Raw genomic sequence first — 19,721 nt, forward strand, 5'->3', positions numbered from 1 at the left:
GAGCTGGGAAGATAGCTCAGTGGGTAAAGATGCTTACTTGCAAATCCTTCCAGCCCGAGGTTCAATTCCCAAGCTACCCATATAAGCGAACCTCAAAAAAAGTGGCACAAGTTGGGTGTGATTGCACACTCCTTTAGTCCCAGTACTTGGGAGGCAGAAGTAGGAGGATCACCTGAGTTCAAGACCAGCCTGGGCTACAGTGAGACCCTACCTCGGAAAAAAAGGGGGGGGCACAAGTCCCCTCCCCGTCAACACACAAAGTTTTTTCTTTTCACTCTAGCCCAGGTTGACCTGGAATTCACTATGTAGTCTCAGGGTGGCCTTGAACTCACAGTGGTCCTCCTTCCTCTGCTTCCTGAGTGTTGGGATTAAAAGTGTGCCACCACATCTAGCTCACAAGAACTTTTATTTTTATTAGGGAAAGAGGCAGGCAGAGAGAAAGAGAATGGGAATGTTGGCATGTAGCCACTGCAAATGAACTCTAGAAGCATGGGCCACCTTGTTCATCTGGCTTACATGGGACCTGGGGAATTGAATCTGGGTCCTTTGGCTTTGCAGGTAAGTGACTTAATTGCTAAGCCATCTCTCTAGCCCCACCCCCCAAATTTTTAAATATATTTATTTGAGTGAGAAAGAAGTAGAGAGTGTGGGTACACCAGGGCCTCCAGCTACTGCAAACGAACTCCAGATACATGTGCCTCTTTGTGCATCTGACTTACATGGGTCTTGGGGAATCAAACTAGGGTCCTTTCACTTTGCAAGCAAACACCTTAACTGCTAAACCATGTTCACCAGCCCTCCACTATTTTTTTAATTTATTTTGGTGTTTTGAGGTAGGGTCTCACTCTAGCTCAGGCTGACTTCAAAGCCATGGTGATCCGCCTGCCAAATGCTGGGATTAAAGGCATGCACCACCACACCTGGCTGCCAGGTTTTTTTTGTTTTTTTTTTTAATGGTGTAAATATCTGTTGGTTTGTAGCAGCAAGGTCCTGATGCACCCAGAAGCACACACAATAAATAAAATTTAAAAAAAGAAAAGCAAAGATTCTGCTCCTTGAACCTGGCCAATAATAGCAACTTCATTTCTCCTGACTTTTGTGTTTGCTTGAGTTCACCAATTAACCTTTCTGTACAGTTTTTGAAAGTTAATGTCCATTGGCAATTAGAATCCCAATGTATTAAATTTGGCTTCTGATAACAGGTAGGTCTAGAATGCAATTAATCAAATTTAGGATAGTTTCCTAGGCTTTTGTTCAAAGGAGCTACTGCACTCTGATTCTTCAGTTCCATATTTCCAGAAAGGGCAGACAGGGACTGACTACTAGGTAATGTGGTGGTTTGAGTGTTGACTTGAGGAAAAGAATTGACGTTAAGTGGATACGCATTCAAGTTGTCTGTTAACAGTGTTTATACAAGAACAGTTTACTTCAAAAGACAATTCCAAATTCAGATTTAACAAGGTATGTAATCCCAGCCTTAGACGGTATTTTATAACAAATGATTTTAGCTCATTCAAACCAGCAAACACACTGGATTTATACACAGTTGCTAGGTCCAGATATTGTGGTCGCATTCTGCACCTGAGAGGTGCCTGTGTACATGTGAGCATGAAGCCCTTCAGGCAAGAGGGAGCAGGTCACCATGAATAAGAATATGGTCTTTACTAACTTACACTTAGTAAAGTTTACATCTTTGGACCTTTCCTGAAAGTGCTATAGAACTTGTCACCTTAAAAACAAAACAAGCTGGGAGTGGTGGTGCATGCCTTTAATCCCAGCATTCAGGAGGCAGGGGTAGGAGGATCACCACAAATTCGGAGCCAGCCTGAGACTATAGTGAATTCCAGGTCAGTCAGGGCTAGAGCGAAACCCTCCCTCGAAAAACAAAAACAAGGGTTTGAGAGATGGCTCAGCAGTTAAGGCATTTGCCCACAAAGCCTGAGGACCTGGGTTTAATTCCCCAGTACCCACGTAAAGCCAGATGCACAAGACGATGCATGTGTCTGGAGTTAATCTGCAGTGGCAAGAAGCCCTGGTGTTCCCATTCTCATTCTCTTTCTCACTCTCAAATAAATAAAATGTCTTAAAAAAACAAAAACAGAAGAAGCCAGGCATGGTGGTGCACGCCTTTAATCCCAGCACTCGGGAGGCAAAGATAGGAGGATCGCCGTGAGTTCGAGGCCACCCTGAGACTACATAGTGAATTCCAGGTCAGCCTGGGCTAGAGTGAGACCCTACCTCGGGAAAAAAAAAAAAAAGAGGCTGGGTGCATGCCTTTAATCTCAGAATTTGGGAGGTACAGGTAGGATCGCCATGACTTTCCATCCAGTCTGGGCTACAGTGAGTTCCAGATCAGCCTGGGTTAGAGTGAGGCCCTGCCCCAAAGACCAAAAGGATGAGCCGGGCTGTGGTAGTACACACCTTTGATCCCAGCACTTGGGAGGCAGAGGTAGGAGGATTGTAAGTTCAAGACCACCCTGAGACTCCATAGTGAATTCCAGGTCAGTCTGGACTACAGTGAAACCCTACCTTGAAAAAAAAAAAAAGTTCAATGCTTTTTTTGGAGAAAAGCTAGGATTCATATGCTCTAGAGTCTCTGCTGTAACTAGCTATGGGCAAGCACTGTTTAATATCCAAGCATCTTTTTGCTTTCCATCTAAGATCCTCCTTGTCAGAAGTGACAGCATGTCACTAACTGTCCAGTTTAAAGAATGGTTTTAAATCTCTGCTGTGAAGTCCCACAAAGCAAAATGACTCTTTTCAAAAAAATAATTCCTTCGCCATTGAGTAGCTAGCGCTATTTACAGGATAGGAAACAGTTTGTCACGTTTTCTGAAGGGAATCCTGTTAAGTGTCAGGATGAGCCTCCAGAACTGAATTTGATGACATGAGTACCTAAGAGAAACTTCATTCAAATCACATTCAGAGAGCCATTGATTGTCATCACTTTGGTTACTACTGTCCTCTCAGATTGTCTGTTACTATACAGGTGTATCTTCTATAAATTACCAGTATGTGGAGCTGGAGTGAATCATCAAGCTATCATGACAGAAGTAAGAGTTCAGCTAAGAACTCGATTGTGGCCTTTCTTTAGTGGAATATTTTGCAAGTCCTTGGCTTTCCAAATTTTTCTTCTCTTGTGCCGATGGAAAATGGTGATGGATAACAGTAGAAGCAGAGTAGAGAAGAGGCAACAGCCAAAGAATATCAGCGGTTTCTTCTGCAGGAGGAACAAGCAGACGGTGCACTCCGTGCTGGGAGTCTGACTACACCTGGGAATGCTGTTTTCCAGTGGGAAACCGCCACTGCTGATGAGTTTACTGTAGAACTGTGTGGAGGACTTCGCTCTGAAGTCAGATGTGAAAAACCCAAATCTGGGTTTAGATTTCTCTTCAGTCAGTTTGAATGCATAGTAGCCCTTGACTTTGATCTTATCGATGAGGTATGCTGAAAAATACCAGAAATAGAATATTACTATTAATCACAGATGGACAATAAAGTACTTTTAAATAAGAATATAGTTTCTGGGCTAGAGAGATGGCTTAGTGGTTAAGCCTGTGAAGCCTAAGGACCCCAGTTCGAGGCTCGGTTCCCCAGGACCCACGTTAGCCAGATGCACAAGAGAGGGCATGCCTCTCGAGTTCCTATGCAGTGGCTGGAGGCCCTGGCGCGCCCATTCTCCCCCCCCCCCCAACCATCACTCTCAAATAAATAAAGGATGAACAACAAAAAAAAGAATTAAAAAAAATAAGATGATGTTTTCTATCCAGGTGTGGTGGCGCACGCTTTTAATCTCAGCACTGGGGAGGCAGAGGTAGGAGGATCCCCGAGTTCGAGGCCACCCTGAATCTACATAGTGACTTCCAGGTCAGCCTGGACCAGAGTGAGACCTTACCTAAAAAAAAAAAAAAAAAAAAAAAAATTTCCCCAAAATAAAAATAAAAAAGGGCTGGAGGGATGGCTTAGTGGTTAAGGTGTTTGCCTGCAAAGTCTAAGGACCTGAGTTCATTTCCTCAGTACCTATGTGAAGCCAGATGAACAAGGTGGTACATGAATCTGCAATTCGTTTGCAGTGGCTGGAGGCCCTGGCGCACCCATTCCTGATTTGGATAAAGAGAAATCATGCCTAATTCCAGTTCACTGGTATTAAAAAATATTTCTTCAGGGATGGTGAGGCATGCCTTTAATCCCAGCACTTGGGAGGCAGAAGGAGGCATTGTTAGTTGAAGGCCACCCTGAGACTGCATGGTAAATTTCAGTTCAGCCTGGCCTAGAGCAACACCCTACCACGGGGAGCGGGGGGACAACTCTTAACACTCTCACTGATAGAATGAATTGTGTACTGGCCACGTATGGAAACATTGCTTTTATGGTCTTATACTTCAAGTTAAGGTCTAAAAAATTTCTGGCTGTGAAAACAACATAAATGGATTTGAAAAATGTCTGACTTCATCTGTTAAGTTCCCTTGCCTGGAGAAGCTAATGTTAATTCATCATGTAGTACTGAATAAATTATGAACCTGGAAAAACAACCACTAAAAACGGAACTGGAGAGATGGCTTAGTGGTTAAAGGCACCTGCTTGGAAAGCCTTATGACTGCTGGGTTCCATTCCCCAGTACCCATTAAAGCCAGATGCACAAAGTGGCCCATACATCTGGAGTTCTTTGCAGTGGCTGGAGGCCCTGGTGCGTCCATTTATTCTCTTTCTGTTTCCAAATAAATAAATAAAATATTTTTTAAAACTGCTAAGAAACCGGGCATGGTGGTGCACACCTTTAATCCTAGCACTTGGGAGGCAGAGGTGAGAAGATCTCTGTGAATTTGAGGCCAGCCTGAGGCTTACAAGAGTGAGTTCCAGGTCAGCATGGGCTAGAGTGAGACCCTCTCTTATATATATATATTTGTATCATCATCCTTTTTATTCAAGCTGTGCTCTAAAAACCAGCTTTCAGGATAAAAACCCAGTGCGGGGCTGGATGACCAGATGCGAGTCACCTGCTCATGGCCTAGAGAGAGCACAGCCTCACCTTTGAGAGCCTCCTGCACGTACTTCTGCAGGTAGTACCCGCGGAGCTGATCCTTCTCCAGAGCCGGGTCGTCGATGCCGCTGGCGGTGATGTAGACGTCCAGGTCCCCGTAGCGCTGGCGGATCCAGCGCAGCATCTTGCGCGCTCCCCAGGGCACCACGGCCAGGCGGCTGGGGGAGCCCGGGCGGGTGACGTCCTGCAGGAACTGCACGTCGCGGTCGGCGTCGTGGCGGCCGGCGCGGCGGCGCGGCTCGTGCATCACGAAGCGCGTGGTGAAGTGGTTGAGCGCGCAGAAGTCGGCGGCGCCCCGCAGCAGCGCGCGCTCCGCGGGGCTGAACGCCGGCAGCGCCGAGCCCGACAGCCCGCGCCGCCGCTTGGAGGCGATGTAATCGCGCATGGCCGGCGGGTAGTCCCCGCTCTTGAACAGCGGGTCGGCGAACCAGGCGATCTCGAACTGCAGGAAGCGCTCGGCCGCGTCCCGGTGCGAGTCCACGTACGGGTTGGCGGGCTCCGCCCAGTCCGAGTGCAGCGACAGCGACACGGCCCCGCGCTGCGCCCGCCGGAACCGCCCGTCGTACAGGTGCCACGCGTGCGCGTGGGCCAGCAGCAGGTTGTGGGCCGCCCGGTACGTGTCGTTACTCGTGCGGTTGTAGACGTCGCTCAGCCGGTTGGGCTCGTTGATGGTGATCCACAGCTTGACCAGGTCCCCCAGCTCCCGGAAGCACAGCCCTGCGTAATCCGCGAAGGCCTCGGCCGTGGAGGCGTTCAGCCACCCCCCGCTCCGCAGCAGGGGCGTGGGCAGGCCCAGGTGGGCGTGGGTCGGGTAGTACAAGGTGACCATGGAAGAGATGCCCACCTTCAGCGCCTCGCTCACCACGCACCTGTAGTACCTTAGCACCTGCCTGTTCACGACGGACACGTCGCCCGTGGGGAGGACCGAGGCCCAGTCCAGTGCAAAGCGGTAGTGGGTCACTTTCATCCTGACCAACATCTCGACCTGTCTTTTGATGCTCACGAAATCGGTGCACTGGGCGGCCCTTGTTTTCAGCCTCACCCCTTCCACGCGGTGCAGCAATCTATTGCCCGTGGCGTTCCACAGGTACAGGTGGGGGTCCGTGAACTGTGGGGAGGAGGCCATGAACTCCGGCTGCAGAAAAACAAACATTTCTGTAAATCGAGAGTGGGCCCCTCCCGTACCCCCCCCCCGTGGCAGTTTGAACGTGCGTCCCCCACTGACTCCCCTGTTTTGATTATTAAAGCTTGTGACTTGGGTCTCCGGCAGTCTGGCTGGAGAAGACGTCACGGGAGGGGGGATGGATACCGGGGTCTAGCCCTAAGGTGTTTGGGGGAAGATCTGATTTTACAGCCCAACGGTATGCTGAGCTGTCTGAGCTCTGGTGGGGTTCCTGCTGCTTGTTGCCAGTTCTCAGCTGCTGGTTTATTTGTTTGTTTTTATTTTTATTTGAGAGGGACAGACAGAGAAAGAGGCAGATAAAGAGTGGGAGCGCCAAGGCCTATGGCGACCTTGTGCATCTGGCTTACGTGGGTCCTGGGAGATCGAGCTTCACAGGCAAGCGCTTAACTGCTAAGCCATCTCTCCAGCCCAACCCTCCCCCATTTTTTTTTTTTTTTTTTTTTTTTTTTTTTGGTTTTCGAGGTACGATTTCACTCCAGCCCAGTTATTCGAGGGTGGCCTCGAATTTACAGAGATCCACCTACATCTGCCTCCTGAGTGCTGGGATTAAAGGTATGCACCACCCCCACCCCATCCCCGGTTGCTTTTAACATTGGCTTTTTTTTTTTTTTTTTTCCAGGTAGGGTCTCATCCTGGCCCAGGCTGACCTGGAATTCACTATGTAGATTCAGGGTGACCTCGAACTCATGGCGATCCTCCTGCCTCTGCCTCCCGAGTGCTGGGATTGAAGGCGTGTGCCACCACGCCCGGCTCTGTTTTGGATTTTTAATCTCTGCTTGGATGTATGGAAGCAGCTTCTGCCACTATTGATGGAGCTCCTCCCATCCCACCCCGGATCTGTAAATTTGCAATAAATCTTTTCCTCCTATAAACTGTGTCTGTTTAGACGATCATCCCAGCTACATGAAGCTGTCCACAACACCCCCTCTGAGAGAAATCAGTCTGCTTTAAAAAAAAAAATTTATTTAACAGAAAAAGAGGAAGGGAGAGAGAAAGAATGAATGGGCGCGCCAGGGCCTCCAGCCGCTGCAAATGAACTCCAGATGCATGCACCCCCTTGTGCATCTGGCTAAGGTGGGACCTGGGGAACCGAGCCTCGAACCGGGGTCCTTAGGCTTCACAGGCAAGCGCTTAACCGCTAAGCCATCCCTCCAGCCCTGTTTTTATTTTTCAAGGTAGGGTCTCACTGTAGCTCAGACTAACCTGGAATTCACTATGTAGTATCAGGGTGGTCTCGAACTCATGGTGATTGGTCTTCCTACCTCTGCCTACTGAGTGCTGGGCTTCAGAGTCTGCTTTTACTCTCAGTCTCACTACAAGGGACAATGACTGATGCATACGTTCTTTGCCATAATGACCTGCGTGTTCTGGCAATTCTGCTGGTAACGTCAGAGAAAGGGTCTGATGGATGTTCCTTCCTTCCCACCCTTGAAATCTCCAGGGAGACCAGGAAACATGGGGAAAAAACCACACCTAAGTCCTGACTTGGAAAACAGTTGCTTTTGAAAAGCCTAAATAGCCATTTTCCAGCTCATTTGGCCTAAAACCCAGGTTATGTAGCATCTCACAAAATTTTGTTCAAATGCATCAGGAAATGGGCTTGGTACCCTCAGTTAAAAGCAATTATGAAGGATGGATTCTAAGCCTTGTCATAAACTGAAGACAAAGGTAAAACTGTGTACAGTGACATGGGATCAGCTCGCTAGCCAACATTGCTAAGAGGGGGGGATGGGGGTACCCTGAATATGCGCAACACAACGCACAGCTCTTCCCATTTGAAAAGTCCAAGTGACAGCCAAGAGTGCTGGTACATGCTTATAACCCCAGTACTCAGGAGTCGAAGGCAGGAGAATTGCTATGAGTTGAGGTTACATAATAAGCTCCAGGCCAGCCTGTATTCTAGGATGAGAATCTGTCTCAACAAAAGGAAACAAAAAAGACAAGTCCAAGGAATATATATATACCACTTGGAAGTCACATTTACATCTGGTGTCTCTTCCAAGCATGTGTCTGTTCATTTATTTACCCTCAGGAGAATTTGGAATACTTTATGCAAAGAACTTGGGTTAATTAAGTTGAAGACAGTAAAATGCCCTACACTTAAAAAAAATTTTTTTTGCACATTTTTATTTATTTATTTGAGAGTTTCGGAGACAGAAAGAGGCAGAGAGAGAGAGAGAGAATGGATGCATCAGGGCTTCCAGCCACTGCAAATGAACTCCAGACACATGCGCCACCTTGTGCATCTGGCTCATATGGGGACCAGGGAATCAAACGTGGCTCCTCAGGCCTTGTAGGTAAGTGCCTTAACTGCTAAGTATCTCTTCAGCCCTAAAACATTTTTTAAAAGGTATTTTAAACTGGGAGTGATGGCGCACGCCTTTAATCCCAGCACTTGGGAGGCTGAGGTAGGAGGATCACTGTGAGTTCAAGGCCTTCCTGAGACTCCATAGTGAATTCCAGGTCAGCATGGGTTAGAGTGAGACCCTACCTCAAAAAAACAAACCAAAAGAGAGAGAGAGAGATTGACTTCCAGTTAAGATGGCAGTGTAGGTACCATGCCAGAGCAGCCTAGGGGAGAAAAAAAAAAAAAACCCAAAAATAAATAAATAAATTTAAAAGCCAGCAAAATACACTCTCTTACTAAAAAGGGAAGGTGAATAATAAATCAAGGTGTATAATAAATCAGCAGAGAAGTAGGAGAGACCCAGCGCATCTAGAGACCACATAGGCAGGCAGAAGCGGTTCCAGCAGCAGCAGCACCAGGTCTGCATGGCCACAGCTGCCAGGCTCGGCCTGAGTCACAGGAAAGGCCAGCTGAGGGGACTTGCCACTCACACCAGCCTCAGAGCAGCATCCCACTGACCCAGCCAGACTGCCTGAGCCCGCAGCGCAGCAAAGAGGGACCAAAGCAGGAGCGCAGCACAGCTGAGACCAGAGCCATCCCAAAAGGTAACTGGGATTACATCAGGTCAGTACCCGCCTAATAAGCCTGGTATAAGGCTTGCATCGGAAGTGCTAATTGCTCCTTCCGCGTCAGGGTAAATTATATGTTAAGTCTGATGGATGGTCAGATTTGCCATTCTTAAATAAGGTATATTTTGGGCTTGTCATTTGTTGCTTCCTGATTTATAGTGGCTTTGTTTCCTCTTCTGTCCTTGTTGGGGAAGGGTTTCTCACTTGGTCACAAACTGACTTTGGAGCCCTCTACAGACCAGAAATCTTAGCCTCCCAGTTTATAGGATTAAGGGTGTGGGGCAAGACATAGCCTTAGGGACTGGGGCTCTGTTAGAGGATCTGGTTGTCATAGTACCTACTCTTGCATAAATACTCTGTGCTGTTTTTCCTTTTTCTTCTTTTTCTTTATTTTTCATGTAGGGTCTCACTCTAGCTCAGGCTGACCTGGAATTCACTATGGAGTCTCAGCGTGGCCTTGAACTCATGGCGATCCTCCTACATTTGCCTCTCAAGTGCTGGGATTGAAGGTGTGTGCCACTATGCCTGGCTTTCTGCGCTGTTTTTCACTGAATGCGTACATTGTTTAGTTAAATTTTAGAATTTGCCTGTATATTGTTTCACTCAGCCTACTTGAATACTCTCATAGCAGGCAAACCCAAAATCTAGGGTCGCTTCTGTGGTTGTTCTGAGAGTCTCAAGAGCCAAACCTAGTACCTTAGGCTCCTACCCTGAAGATATGTAACATTAGATAGATACCTCTAATAATACTGCACATAATTAGGAAATCCAACCACTAAATTAATCCAAGATGCAAAAAAAAATCTCTACATTATATAATACAAGAAACAAAAAAATCAAGACAATACAAATCCACTAAAAAATATTAATGCATCAGAATGACCCCCAGTGAGATTGATTTAGAGGAAATGCCTGAGAAAGATATCAAAAGAATGATTATAAATATGTTCAAAGAAACCAAAGGAATCAAAGAAGACATAGGAAGCCAATTTAATGAAATAAGGAGGTCAATACAAGACATAAATAAGGAAATAGAAATAATAAAGACAAACCAGTCAGAAATACTAGCAATGATAAACATAGTCAATCAAATAAAAAACTCTGTAGAAAATCTCACCAGTAGAATGGATGAAGGAGAGGACAGAATATCTAAACTAGAAGACCAGGTGGCAGATCTAATACAGTTCAACAAAGAGAAAGACAAACTAATAGGAAGGTATGAATGGAAATTTCAAGATATTCAGGACACTATGAAAAGATCAAACATAAGAATTCAGGGTATAGTAAAAGGAGAAGAATTTCATCCAAAGACATAGTAGGCATTTTCAACAAAATCATAGAAAATACAAACTTCCCCAAATTGGGAAAGATATGCCAATACAGAATCAGAAATCCTTTAGAACACCAAGTAGACAAAATCTAGAAAGAACCTCTCCTTGCCATATTATAATTAAACTACCAAACATTACAAACCAAAGAAAATATATTGAAAGCAGTTAAAGAGAAAAATCCAGTCATGTACAAAGGCAAGCTCATCAGGATAATGGCAGATTATTCAATATAAACTTTAAAAGCCAAAAGGGCTTAGAACAATGTATTCCAAGTTCTGAAAGATAAGAAATGTCAACCAAGATTACTTTATCCTGCAAAACTATCCATTCAAATAGATGAAAAAATAAGGGCATTTCACAACAAAAGCAGGCTAAAGGAATATTTGAAGAGAAAACTAGCTCTATAGAAAATACTTGAAGGATCCTCCATGCTAAAGAGAAAGAAAAGCACACAGATAAGGAACCTGGAAAAAACAAGACATACTCAAATACTAGTTAATACAAGAAAACAAAGGTAACACTGGAAGAACTACAAAACAAGAAAAACGGCAAAATAAATACATCCTTTTCAATAATAACTCTTTTTTTTAATTAATTAATTTATTTATTTGAGAGCGACAGACACAGAGAGAAAGACAGATAGAGGGAGAGAGAGAGAATGGGCGCGCCAGGGCTTCCAGCCTCTGCAAACGAACTCCAGACGCGTGCGCCCCCTTGTGCATCTGGCTAACGTGGGACCTGGGGAACCGAGCCTCGAACCGGGGTCCTTAGGCTTCACAGGCAAGCGCTTAACCGCTAAGCCATCTCTCCAGCCCTCAATAATAACTCTTAATATCAATGGCCTCAATGCCCCAATCAAAAGCCATAGTTTGCAGATTGGGTTAAAAAGCAGTATTCTTCAATTTGTTGCCCCCAAGAAACTCACCTTTCTCCAGAGAATGGACACTAGGGTGAAAGGTTAGAAAACGGCATTTCAGGGCTGGAGAGATGGCTTAGCGGTTAAGTGCTTGCCTGTGAAGCCTAAGGACCCCGGTTCGAGGCTCGGTTCCCCAGGTCCCACGTTAGCCAGATGCACAAGGGGGCGCACGCGTCTGGAGTCCGTTTGCAGAGGCTGGAAGCCCTGGCGGGCCCATTCTCTCTCTCTCCCTCTATCTGTCTTTCTCTCTGTGTCTGTTGCTCTCAAATAAATAAATAAAAAATATTAAAAAAAAAAAAAAGAAAACAGCATTTCAAGCAAATGGGCCTAGAAAACAAGCAGGGGTTGCTATCCTAATATCTGACAGGGTAGACTTCAGACCAACATTAGAAAGGGAAGATAAGGAAGGTCATTTTTTTTTTTTTTATATTGATCAAAGGAACACTCCAACAGGAGGACATTACAATCCTAAACTTACATGCACCTAACATGGGGGCTCCCAAATTCATCAAACAAACACTATTAGAACCAAACACAGTTGTAGTGGGTGACTTCAACACCCCACTCTCATCAATTGACAGATCATACTGGCAAAAAATAGAGGGAACTGGGGAAATGGCTTAGCAGTTACAGCATTTGCCTGTGAAGTCTGAGGACCTGAGTTTGATTCCCCAGGACCCACATAAGCCAGATGCACAAGGGGGCACATGTGTCTGGAGTTTGTATGCAGTGGCTAGAGGCCCTGGCATGCCCATTCTCTCTTTATCTTTCTCTTTCTCTCTCATAAATAAATAACTAAAATATTTTAAATAAAATAAACATGCATCTGGATTAAATGAGGTCATAGGACAAATGGACCTAATAGATATATACAGGATATTTCATCCAAATGCTGCAGAATACACATTCTTTTCAGCAGCACATGGAACATTCTCTAAAATAGACCATCTGTTAGGACACAGCAAATCTTTTAACAAATACAGGAAAATTGAAATAATTCCTTGCATTCTATCTGACCACAATGGAATCAAACAATAGCAAGAAAAGCTATCCATACACAAACTCATGGAAACTAAACAATATGAATAGGTCAATGAAAAAAATCAAGAAGGAAATAAAAAAATTCATAGAGTCAAATGATAATGAGAACATAACATACCAAAAGCTTTGAGACACAATAAAGGCAGTCCTAAGAGGAAAATTTATACCTTTAAGTGTCTAGATTAAGAAATTAGAGAGGTGGCTTAGCGGTTAAATGCTTTCCTGTGAAGCCTAAGTACCCCGGTTCAAGGCTCAACCCTAACCCTAACCCTAACCCTAACCCCAGGACCCATATTAGCCAGATGCACAAGGGGGCACACGTGTCTGGAGTTCATTTGCAATGGCTGGAAGCCCTGGCACACCCATTCTCTCTCTCTCTCTCTCTCTCTCTCTCTCTCTCTCTCTCTCTATATATATATATATATATATATATATATATATGCCTCTTCCTCTCTCTCTCTCTCTCTCTCTCTCTCTGTCACTCTCAAATAAATAAATAAAAATGAAAAAAAAAAAAGAAATCAGAAAAGTCTCAAGTAAACAACTTAATGCTTCATCTTAAAGCCTTGGAAAAGAAAGAACAAGGCAAACCTAAAATCAGTAGATGGGAAGAAATAATAAAGATTAAGGCACAAACTAATAAAATAGAAACCAACAAAACAATCCAAAGAATCAATGAAAGAAAGAGTTGGTTCTTTGAAAGGATGAACAAGATTGATAAACCAGCCGTAGTGGCGCACGCCTTTAATCCCACCACTGGGGAGGCAGAGGTAGGAGGATCGCCATGTGTTCGAGGCCACCCTGAGACTACATAGTGAATTCCAAGTCAGCCTGGGCTAGAGTCAGACCCTACCTCGCAAATCCAAACCAAAACAAACCAAGATTGATAAACCCTTAGCAAATCTGACTAAGAGAAACAAATTAATTAAATTAGAGATAAAAAAAAAAAGGCACTGTTGGGCTGGAGAGATGGCTTAGTGGTTAAGCGCTCGCCTGTGAAGTCTAAGGACCCCGGTTCGAGGCTCAGTTCCCCAGGTCCCACGTTAGCCAGATGCACAAGGGGGCGCACGCGTCTAGAGTTCGTTTGTGGTGGCTGGAAGCCCTGGCACACCCATTCTCTCTCTCTCCCTCTATCTGTCTTTCTCTCTGTGTCTGTCGCTCTCAAATAAATAAATAAAAAATTTTTTAAAAAAGGCACTGTCACAATAGATACCAGAGAAATTAAAAAAATCATAGGGACATAATATGAGAACACATACTCCACTAAGTTTGAAAATCTGAAAGAAATGGATGATTTCCTTGATTTATATGACCTACCTAAATTAAATCAAGGTGAGATTAACCACTTAAATAGTCCTATAACAAGTATGAACATCCAAGTAGTTATAAAAAATCTCCCAAGTAAAAACTGTTCAGGGCCAGATGGATTCACTGGTGAATTTTACCAGGCCTTCATAGAAGAACTAAGACCAGGACAGGAGGGATGGCTTAGCAGTTAAGGTGTTTGCCTGCAAAGCCAAAGGACCCAGGTTCGATTCTCCAGGACCTACATTAGCCAGGTGCAGAAGGGCGTGCACGCATCTGGAGTTCACAGTGCCTGACACTATGTACACAAGACCATCATAAAGGAGGAAAAGATCATGAAATCAAAATAAAAGACAGACTGATTGAGAGGGGGAGAGGATATAATGGAGAATGGAGTTTCAAAGGGGAATGTGAGGGGAGGGAGGGTATTACCATGGGGTATTTTTTATAATCATGGAGGTTAATAAAAATTTGAAAAAAAAGATCATGACATCAAAATAAAAGAGAGGCTGATTGAGATGGGGAGGGGATATGACAGAGAATGGAGTTTCAAAGGGGAAAGTGGAGGAAGGGAAGGTATTACCATGGGATATTTTTTATAATCATGGAAGTTGTTAATAAAAATTGGGGAAAAAAAGAGCTGGAGGGATGGATTGGTGGTTAAGGCATTTGCCTGCAAAGCCAAAGGATCCAGGTACCATTCTCCAGGACCCACATTAGCCAGATGCACAAGGGGGCACACGTGTCTAGAGTTCGTTTGCAGTGCCTGGAGGCCCAGGCATGTCCATTCTCTCTCTCCCTCATTCTCTTTCAAATAAATAAATTTTTAAAAATTTAAAAAAAGGAGCACCAATGCTTCTGAAACTTCTCCATAAAAGAGAAAAAGAAGGAATCCTACCAAACTCCTTCTGTGAAGCCAGCATCATGCTGATACCAAAACCAGACAAAGATAGAACAAAAAAAGAAAATTACAGGCCTGGAGAGGTGGCTTAGTGGTTAAGGCACTTGCCTGAAAGCCAAAGGACCCAGGTTCAGCTCCCCAGGATCCCTGTAAGCCAGATGCATAAGGAGGTGCATGCATCTGGAGTCTATTTGCAATGTGTAGAGGCCCTGGTGTGCCCGTTCTCTGTCTCTCTCTGCCTATTTCTCTCTCTCAAATAAATAAAAATTAAGAAAGAGAAAATTACAAATCAATCTCCTTCATGAACATAGAAGCAAAAATTCTCAAAAGTATTTGCAAACAGAATACAAGAATATATCAGAACAATCATTCACCCTGACCAAGTAGGCTTTATCCCAGAGATGCAGGGATGGTTCAACATACACAAATTGATAAATGAAATGCGTTATATAAATGGACTGAAGAATAAAAATCACATGATCATCTCATTAGATGCAGAAAAAGCATTTGACATAATCCAACACCTCTTCATGATAAAAGTTCTACAGAGACTGGGAATAGAAGGAACATATCTCAACATAATAAAGGCTATTTATGACAAACCTACAGCCAACATAATACTAAGTGGAGAAAAACTTGAAGCTTTTCCACTAAAATCAGGAACAAGACAAGGGTGTCCACTGTCCCCACTTTTATTTAATATAGTACCTGAAGTCTTTAGCCATAGCAATCAGGCAAGAGACACACATAAAAGGGATACAAATCATTATTTGCAGATGACATGATTCTATACATAAAGGACCCTAAAGACTCTCCCAGCAAACTGTTAGAGCTGATAAACACCTATAGCCATGTAGCAGGATACAAAATAAACACACAGAAATCAGTAGCCTTCCTATATGATAATAATAAACACACAGAGGATGAAATCAGAGAAGCACTCTCATTCACAATTGCCTAAAAATAAATAAATAAAGTACCTTAAAATAAATCTAACCAAGGAAGTGAAGGATTTCTAAAGTGAAAACTTTAAAACATTCAGGAGAGAAATTGCAGAAGACACTAGGAAATAGAAAGACATCTCTTGTTCTTGGATCAGAAGAATCAATATTGTGAAAATGGCAATCTTACTAAAAGCAATCTACACATTTAATACAATCCCATCAAAATACAAATGACATTCTTTATAGAAATAGAAAAGACAACCCAAAAAATTCACTTAGAAGCACAAAAACCCTCGAATATCTAAAACAATTTTGAGCAACAAAAATAAGGCTGGTGGTATCACCATACCTGATTTTACTCTGTCATCTCAGGGTGGTCTTGAACTCATGGCAATCCTCCTACCTCTGCCTTCAGAGTGCTGGGATTAAAGGTGTACACCATCACGCCTGGCTAAATAGTTAAACCCTATGTTTTAAAGTTTTACTTTTATAATATTTTATTTATTTATGTATTTGAGAGGGAGAAAGAGGCACAGAGAGAGAGAGAGCGAGCAAGAATGGGCACACCAGGGCATCCAGCCACTGCATGGTGATGGAGCCCTGTCACTTGTGACTCAGGTGTGCTGTGAGGACTAGGGCCTTGGAATAGTGAGCTTTGAACTTGAAAACACTAGTGATTAAGGCACTTGCCTGCAACGCCTAAGGACACGATTCCCCAGGACCCACATAAGTCAGATGCACAAGGTGTTGCATGTGTCTGACTTGGTTTGCAGTGGTTAGAGGGCCTGGTGTGCCCATTCTCTCTATCTTCCTCTCCCTCTATATCTCTCTCTCTCTCTCTGTCTCTCAAAAGAAATAAGTAAGTAGTCGGGCATGGTAGTGCATGCCTTTAATCCCAGCACTCAAAAGGCAGAAGTAGGATGATGATCACCGTGAGTTCGAGGCCACCCTGAGATTACATAGTTAATTTCAGGTCAGCCTAGGATAGAGTGAGACCCTACCTAGAAAAACAAAAAAACAACAACAACAACAAAAAGAAGTAAATAAATAAAATATTAAAGGAGGGCTGGAGAGATGGCTTAGCGGTTAAGCGCTTGCCTGTGAAGCCTAAGGACCCCGGTTCGAGACTCGGTTCCCCAGGTCCCACGTTAGCCAGATGCACAAGGGGGCGCACGCGTCTGGAGTTCGTTTGCAGAGGCTGGAAGCCCTGGTGCGCCCATTCTCTCTCTCTCCCTCTATCTGTCTTTCTCTCTGTGTCTGTCACTCTCAAATAAATAAATAAAATAAAATAAAAATATTAAAGATTAAAGGAAAGAACTAAAACACTGTTCAAACACATGGTTTGGGTTTTTTTTTTTTTTTTTTTTTGTGGTTGCAATAATTGCCTGATAGGCCCTTTAGTCTAAACTCATTCTCAGGACTTAAGAGAAACATTTCTGGGCTGGCGAGATGGCTTAGTGGTTAAGCGCTTGCTTCTGAAGCCTAAGGACCCCGGTTTGAGGCTCGGTTTCCCAGGTCCCATGTTAGCCAGATGCACAAGGGGGCACACGCGTCTGGAGTTCGTTTGCAGAGGCTGGAAGCCCTGGCGCGCCCATTCTCTCTCTCTCCCTCTATCTGTCTTTCTGTGTCTGTCGCTCTCAAATAAATAAATAAATAAAAATTAAAAAAAAAAAAAGAGAAACATTTCTGAATTCAAGGTTAGTAAGAGCAAGGGGCTGGAGGGATGGCTTAGCAGTTAAGGCATTTGCATGCAAAGCCAAAGGATCAAGGTTTGATTCCCCAGGACCCATGTTAGCCAGATGCACAAGGGGGCCCACGTGTTTGGAGTTCGTCTGCAGTGGCTGGAGGCCCTGGTGTGCCCATTCTCTCTCTGTCTCTCTTCTCTTTCTCTCTCTCTGCTTGCAAATAAATAAATTAAATTAAATTTTAAATGATTAGTAAGAGCAAGGAAGCCTGTCTTTGTGACAAAGCACTTTTTCCTCCCATGAATGAATTGAAATACACCAGGAAAACTGATGATTAACCTATGGTAAATATTTCCCCTCTAATTCTTTTCTCATGTGTCATCTTTCATAGTCTAATTACAAAACCATATGACTACCCATTTGCCATCTGGCAACCAGTTATCTAGAACATTAAACTAAAAGAACATAGGTCATGTGAGCATAAGGTTAAGTCTGTGTGATTAATTATTGGAGTAACATCCTTGTAGCTTAGAAGGCTAGTTTCAGTGTTTTGAAAACTCAAACCATCATGATATTGAAAAGATGTTTTAAAAGGCAAGACCAATAAAAATGTAATTTATTTAAAAACCTGCAGAAAGCCTTAGTTATAGATAAATGATTGTAATTAATCTGCTAAGAGATTAGTTAAAGATGACTCATCCAAAGAGAGAGCATGCTGACAATGAGAAGGTGAATATGATCACAATATATTTCATTTTCATTGACTGATTTATTTTTTTTTTGTTTATTCTGAAGTCAGGTCTTATGCTACCCCAGGCTAACCTAGATTTCACTCTGTAGTCCCAGGCTGGCCTCTAACTCATAATGATCCTCCTACCTCTGTCTCCAGAATGCTAGACTTAAAGGTGTGTGCCACCATCCCTGGCTGGGGTCTGGATTTATGTGGGTGCAGGGAAATTGAACTCAGGCCAGCAGGCTTTGCAAGCATTTTAAATTGCTCATCTACCTACCCAGCCCCTATATGGGTATTTCACTGTGTAGTCTCAGGCTGGCCTTGAATTCACATTGATCCTCCTACCTCTGCCTCCCCAGTGCTGAGGTTAAAGGTGTGCAACACCACCCAGGATGTGTGTGTGTAATTAAAAAAAAATTTATTTGCTCATTTATTTTATTTACTTGACAGAAATAGAAAGAGAAAGAGAGAGAGAGACAGAATGGGCGCGCCAGGGCCTTTAGTCACTGTAAACGAACTCTAGAAGCATGTACCACCTTGTGCATTTGGCTTATGTGGGTCCTGGGGAATCAAACCTGGGTCATTTAGGTTTGGGTTTGCAGGCAAGTGATTGACTGCTAAGGCATCTCTCCAGTCCCCCCACCCCCGCCTTTTTTTTTTTTTTTTTTTTTTGAGATAGGATGTCATTCTAGCCCAGGCTGACCTGGAATTCACTATGCCATCTCAAGGTGGCCTCAAAATCATGGTGATCCTCCTACCTCTGCCTCCCAAGTGCTGGAATTAAAGGTGTGCACCACCACACCTGGCTTCCATCTTTCTTTTTAAGAATTTTTTTATATAAATTTTTTTTCTGGGCTTGAGGGATGGCTTAATGATTAAGGTGTTTGCCTACAAAGCCAGAGGACCCAGGTTTGATTTCCCAGGACCCACATAGGCCAGATGCACAAGGGAGCTCATGGGTCTGGAGTTCGTTTGCAGTGGCTGGAGGCCCTGGCACACCCATCCATTCTCTCTCTCTCTCCCCCTCTTTCTCTGTCAAATAAATAAATAAAAATAGAATATTAATTTTTTTTCTGATTTGTTTTTGTTTTTTGAAGTAGGCTCTCACTCTAGCTCAGGCTGACCTGGAATTCACTCTGTAATCCCAGGGTGGCCTTGAACTCATGTCAATCCTCCTATCTCTGCCTCCCAAGTGTTGAGATTTTTTTTTTTTTTTTTTTTGAGACAGACAGACACAGAGAGAGGCCATGCCAGGGCCTCCAGCCACTGCAAATGAACACCAGATGCATGCACCATCATGTACATCTGGCTTATGTGGGACCTGAAGAATTGAGCCTGGATCCTTAGGCTTCACAGGCAAGCACCTTAACTGCTAAGCCATCTCTCCAGCCCTTCCTTCCTTTCCTCCTTCCTTCCTTCCTTCCTTCCTTCCTTCCTTCCTTCCTTTCTTTCTTTCTTTCTTTCTTTTTTTTTTCGAGGTAGTGTCTTACTCTAACCCAGACTGACCTGGAATTCACTATGTAGTCTCAGGGTGGCCTCGAACTCAAGGTGATCCTCCTACCTCTGCTTCCAGAGTACTCTGGGATTAAAGGTGTGTGCCACCATGTCCAGCCCATTTTCCTTTTCTTTTTTTGAAGGCATTTTTTAAATTTATTTTTAATATAT

At 43.9% G+C, this 19,721-nt stretch overlaps 1 protein-coding gene across 1 annotated transcript in view; it reads right to left on the reverse strand.

Moving 5' to 3' along the window:
• Window positions 1-2,271: 2,271 nt before the first annotated feature.
• Window positions 2,272-19,721, reverse strand: part of Klb (klotho beta) — a 54,355-nt gene continuing 36,905 nt past the window's right edge. Inside the window, exons 4-5 of the mRNA XM_045161170.1 lie at window positions 5,030-6,176; window positions 2,272-3,447 (exon numbers count right to left, since the gene is read on the reverse strand). Coding sequence (XP_045017105.1) covers window positions 3,062-3,447; window positions 5,030-6,176 — 1,533 coding nt within the window. The 3' untranslated portion in view covers window positions 2,272-3,061. The remainder of the gene's footprint in view (window positions 3,448-5,029; window positions 6,177-19,721) is intronic.

This window comes from Jaculus jaculus, chromosome 11, assembly GCF_020740685.1.
Source record: "Jaculus jaculus isolate mJacJac1 chromosome 11, mJacJac1.mat.Y.cur, whole genome shotgun sequence".
Classification (NCBI taxonomy): domain Eukaryota; kingdom Metazoa; phylum Chordata; class Mammalia; order Rodentia; family Dipodidae; genus Jaculus; species Jaculus jaculus.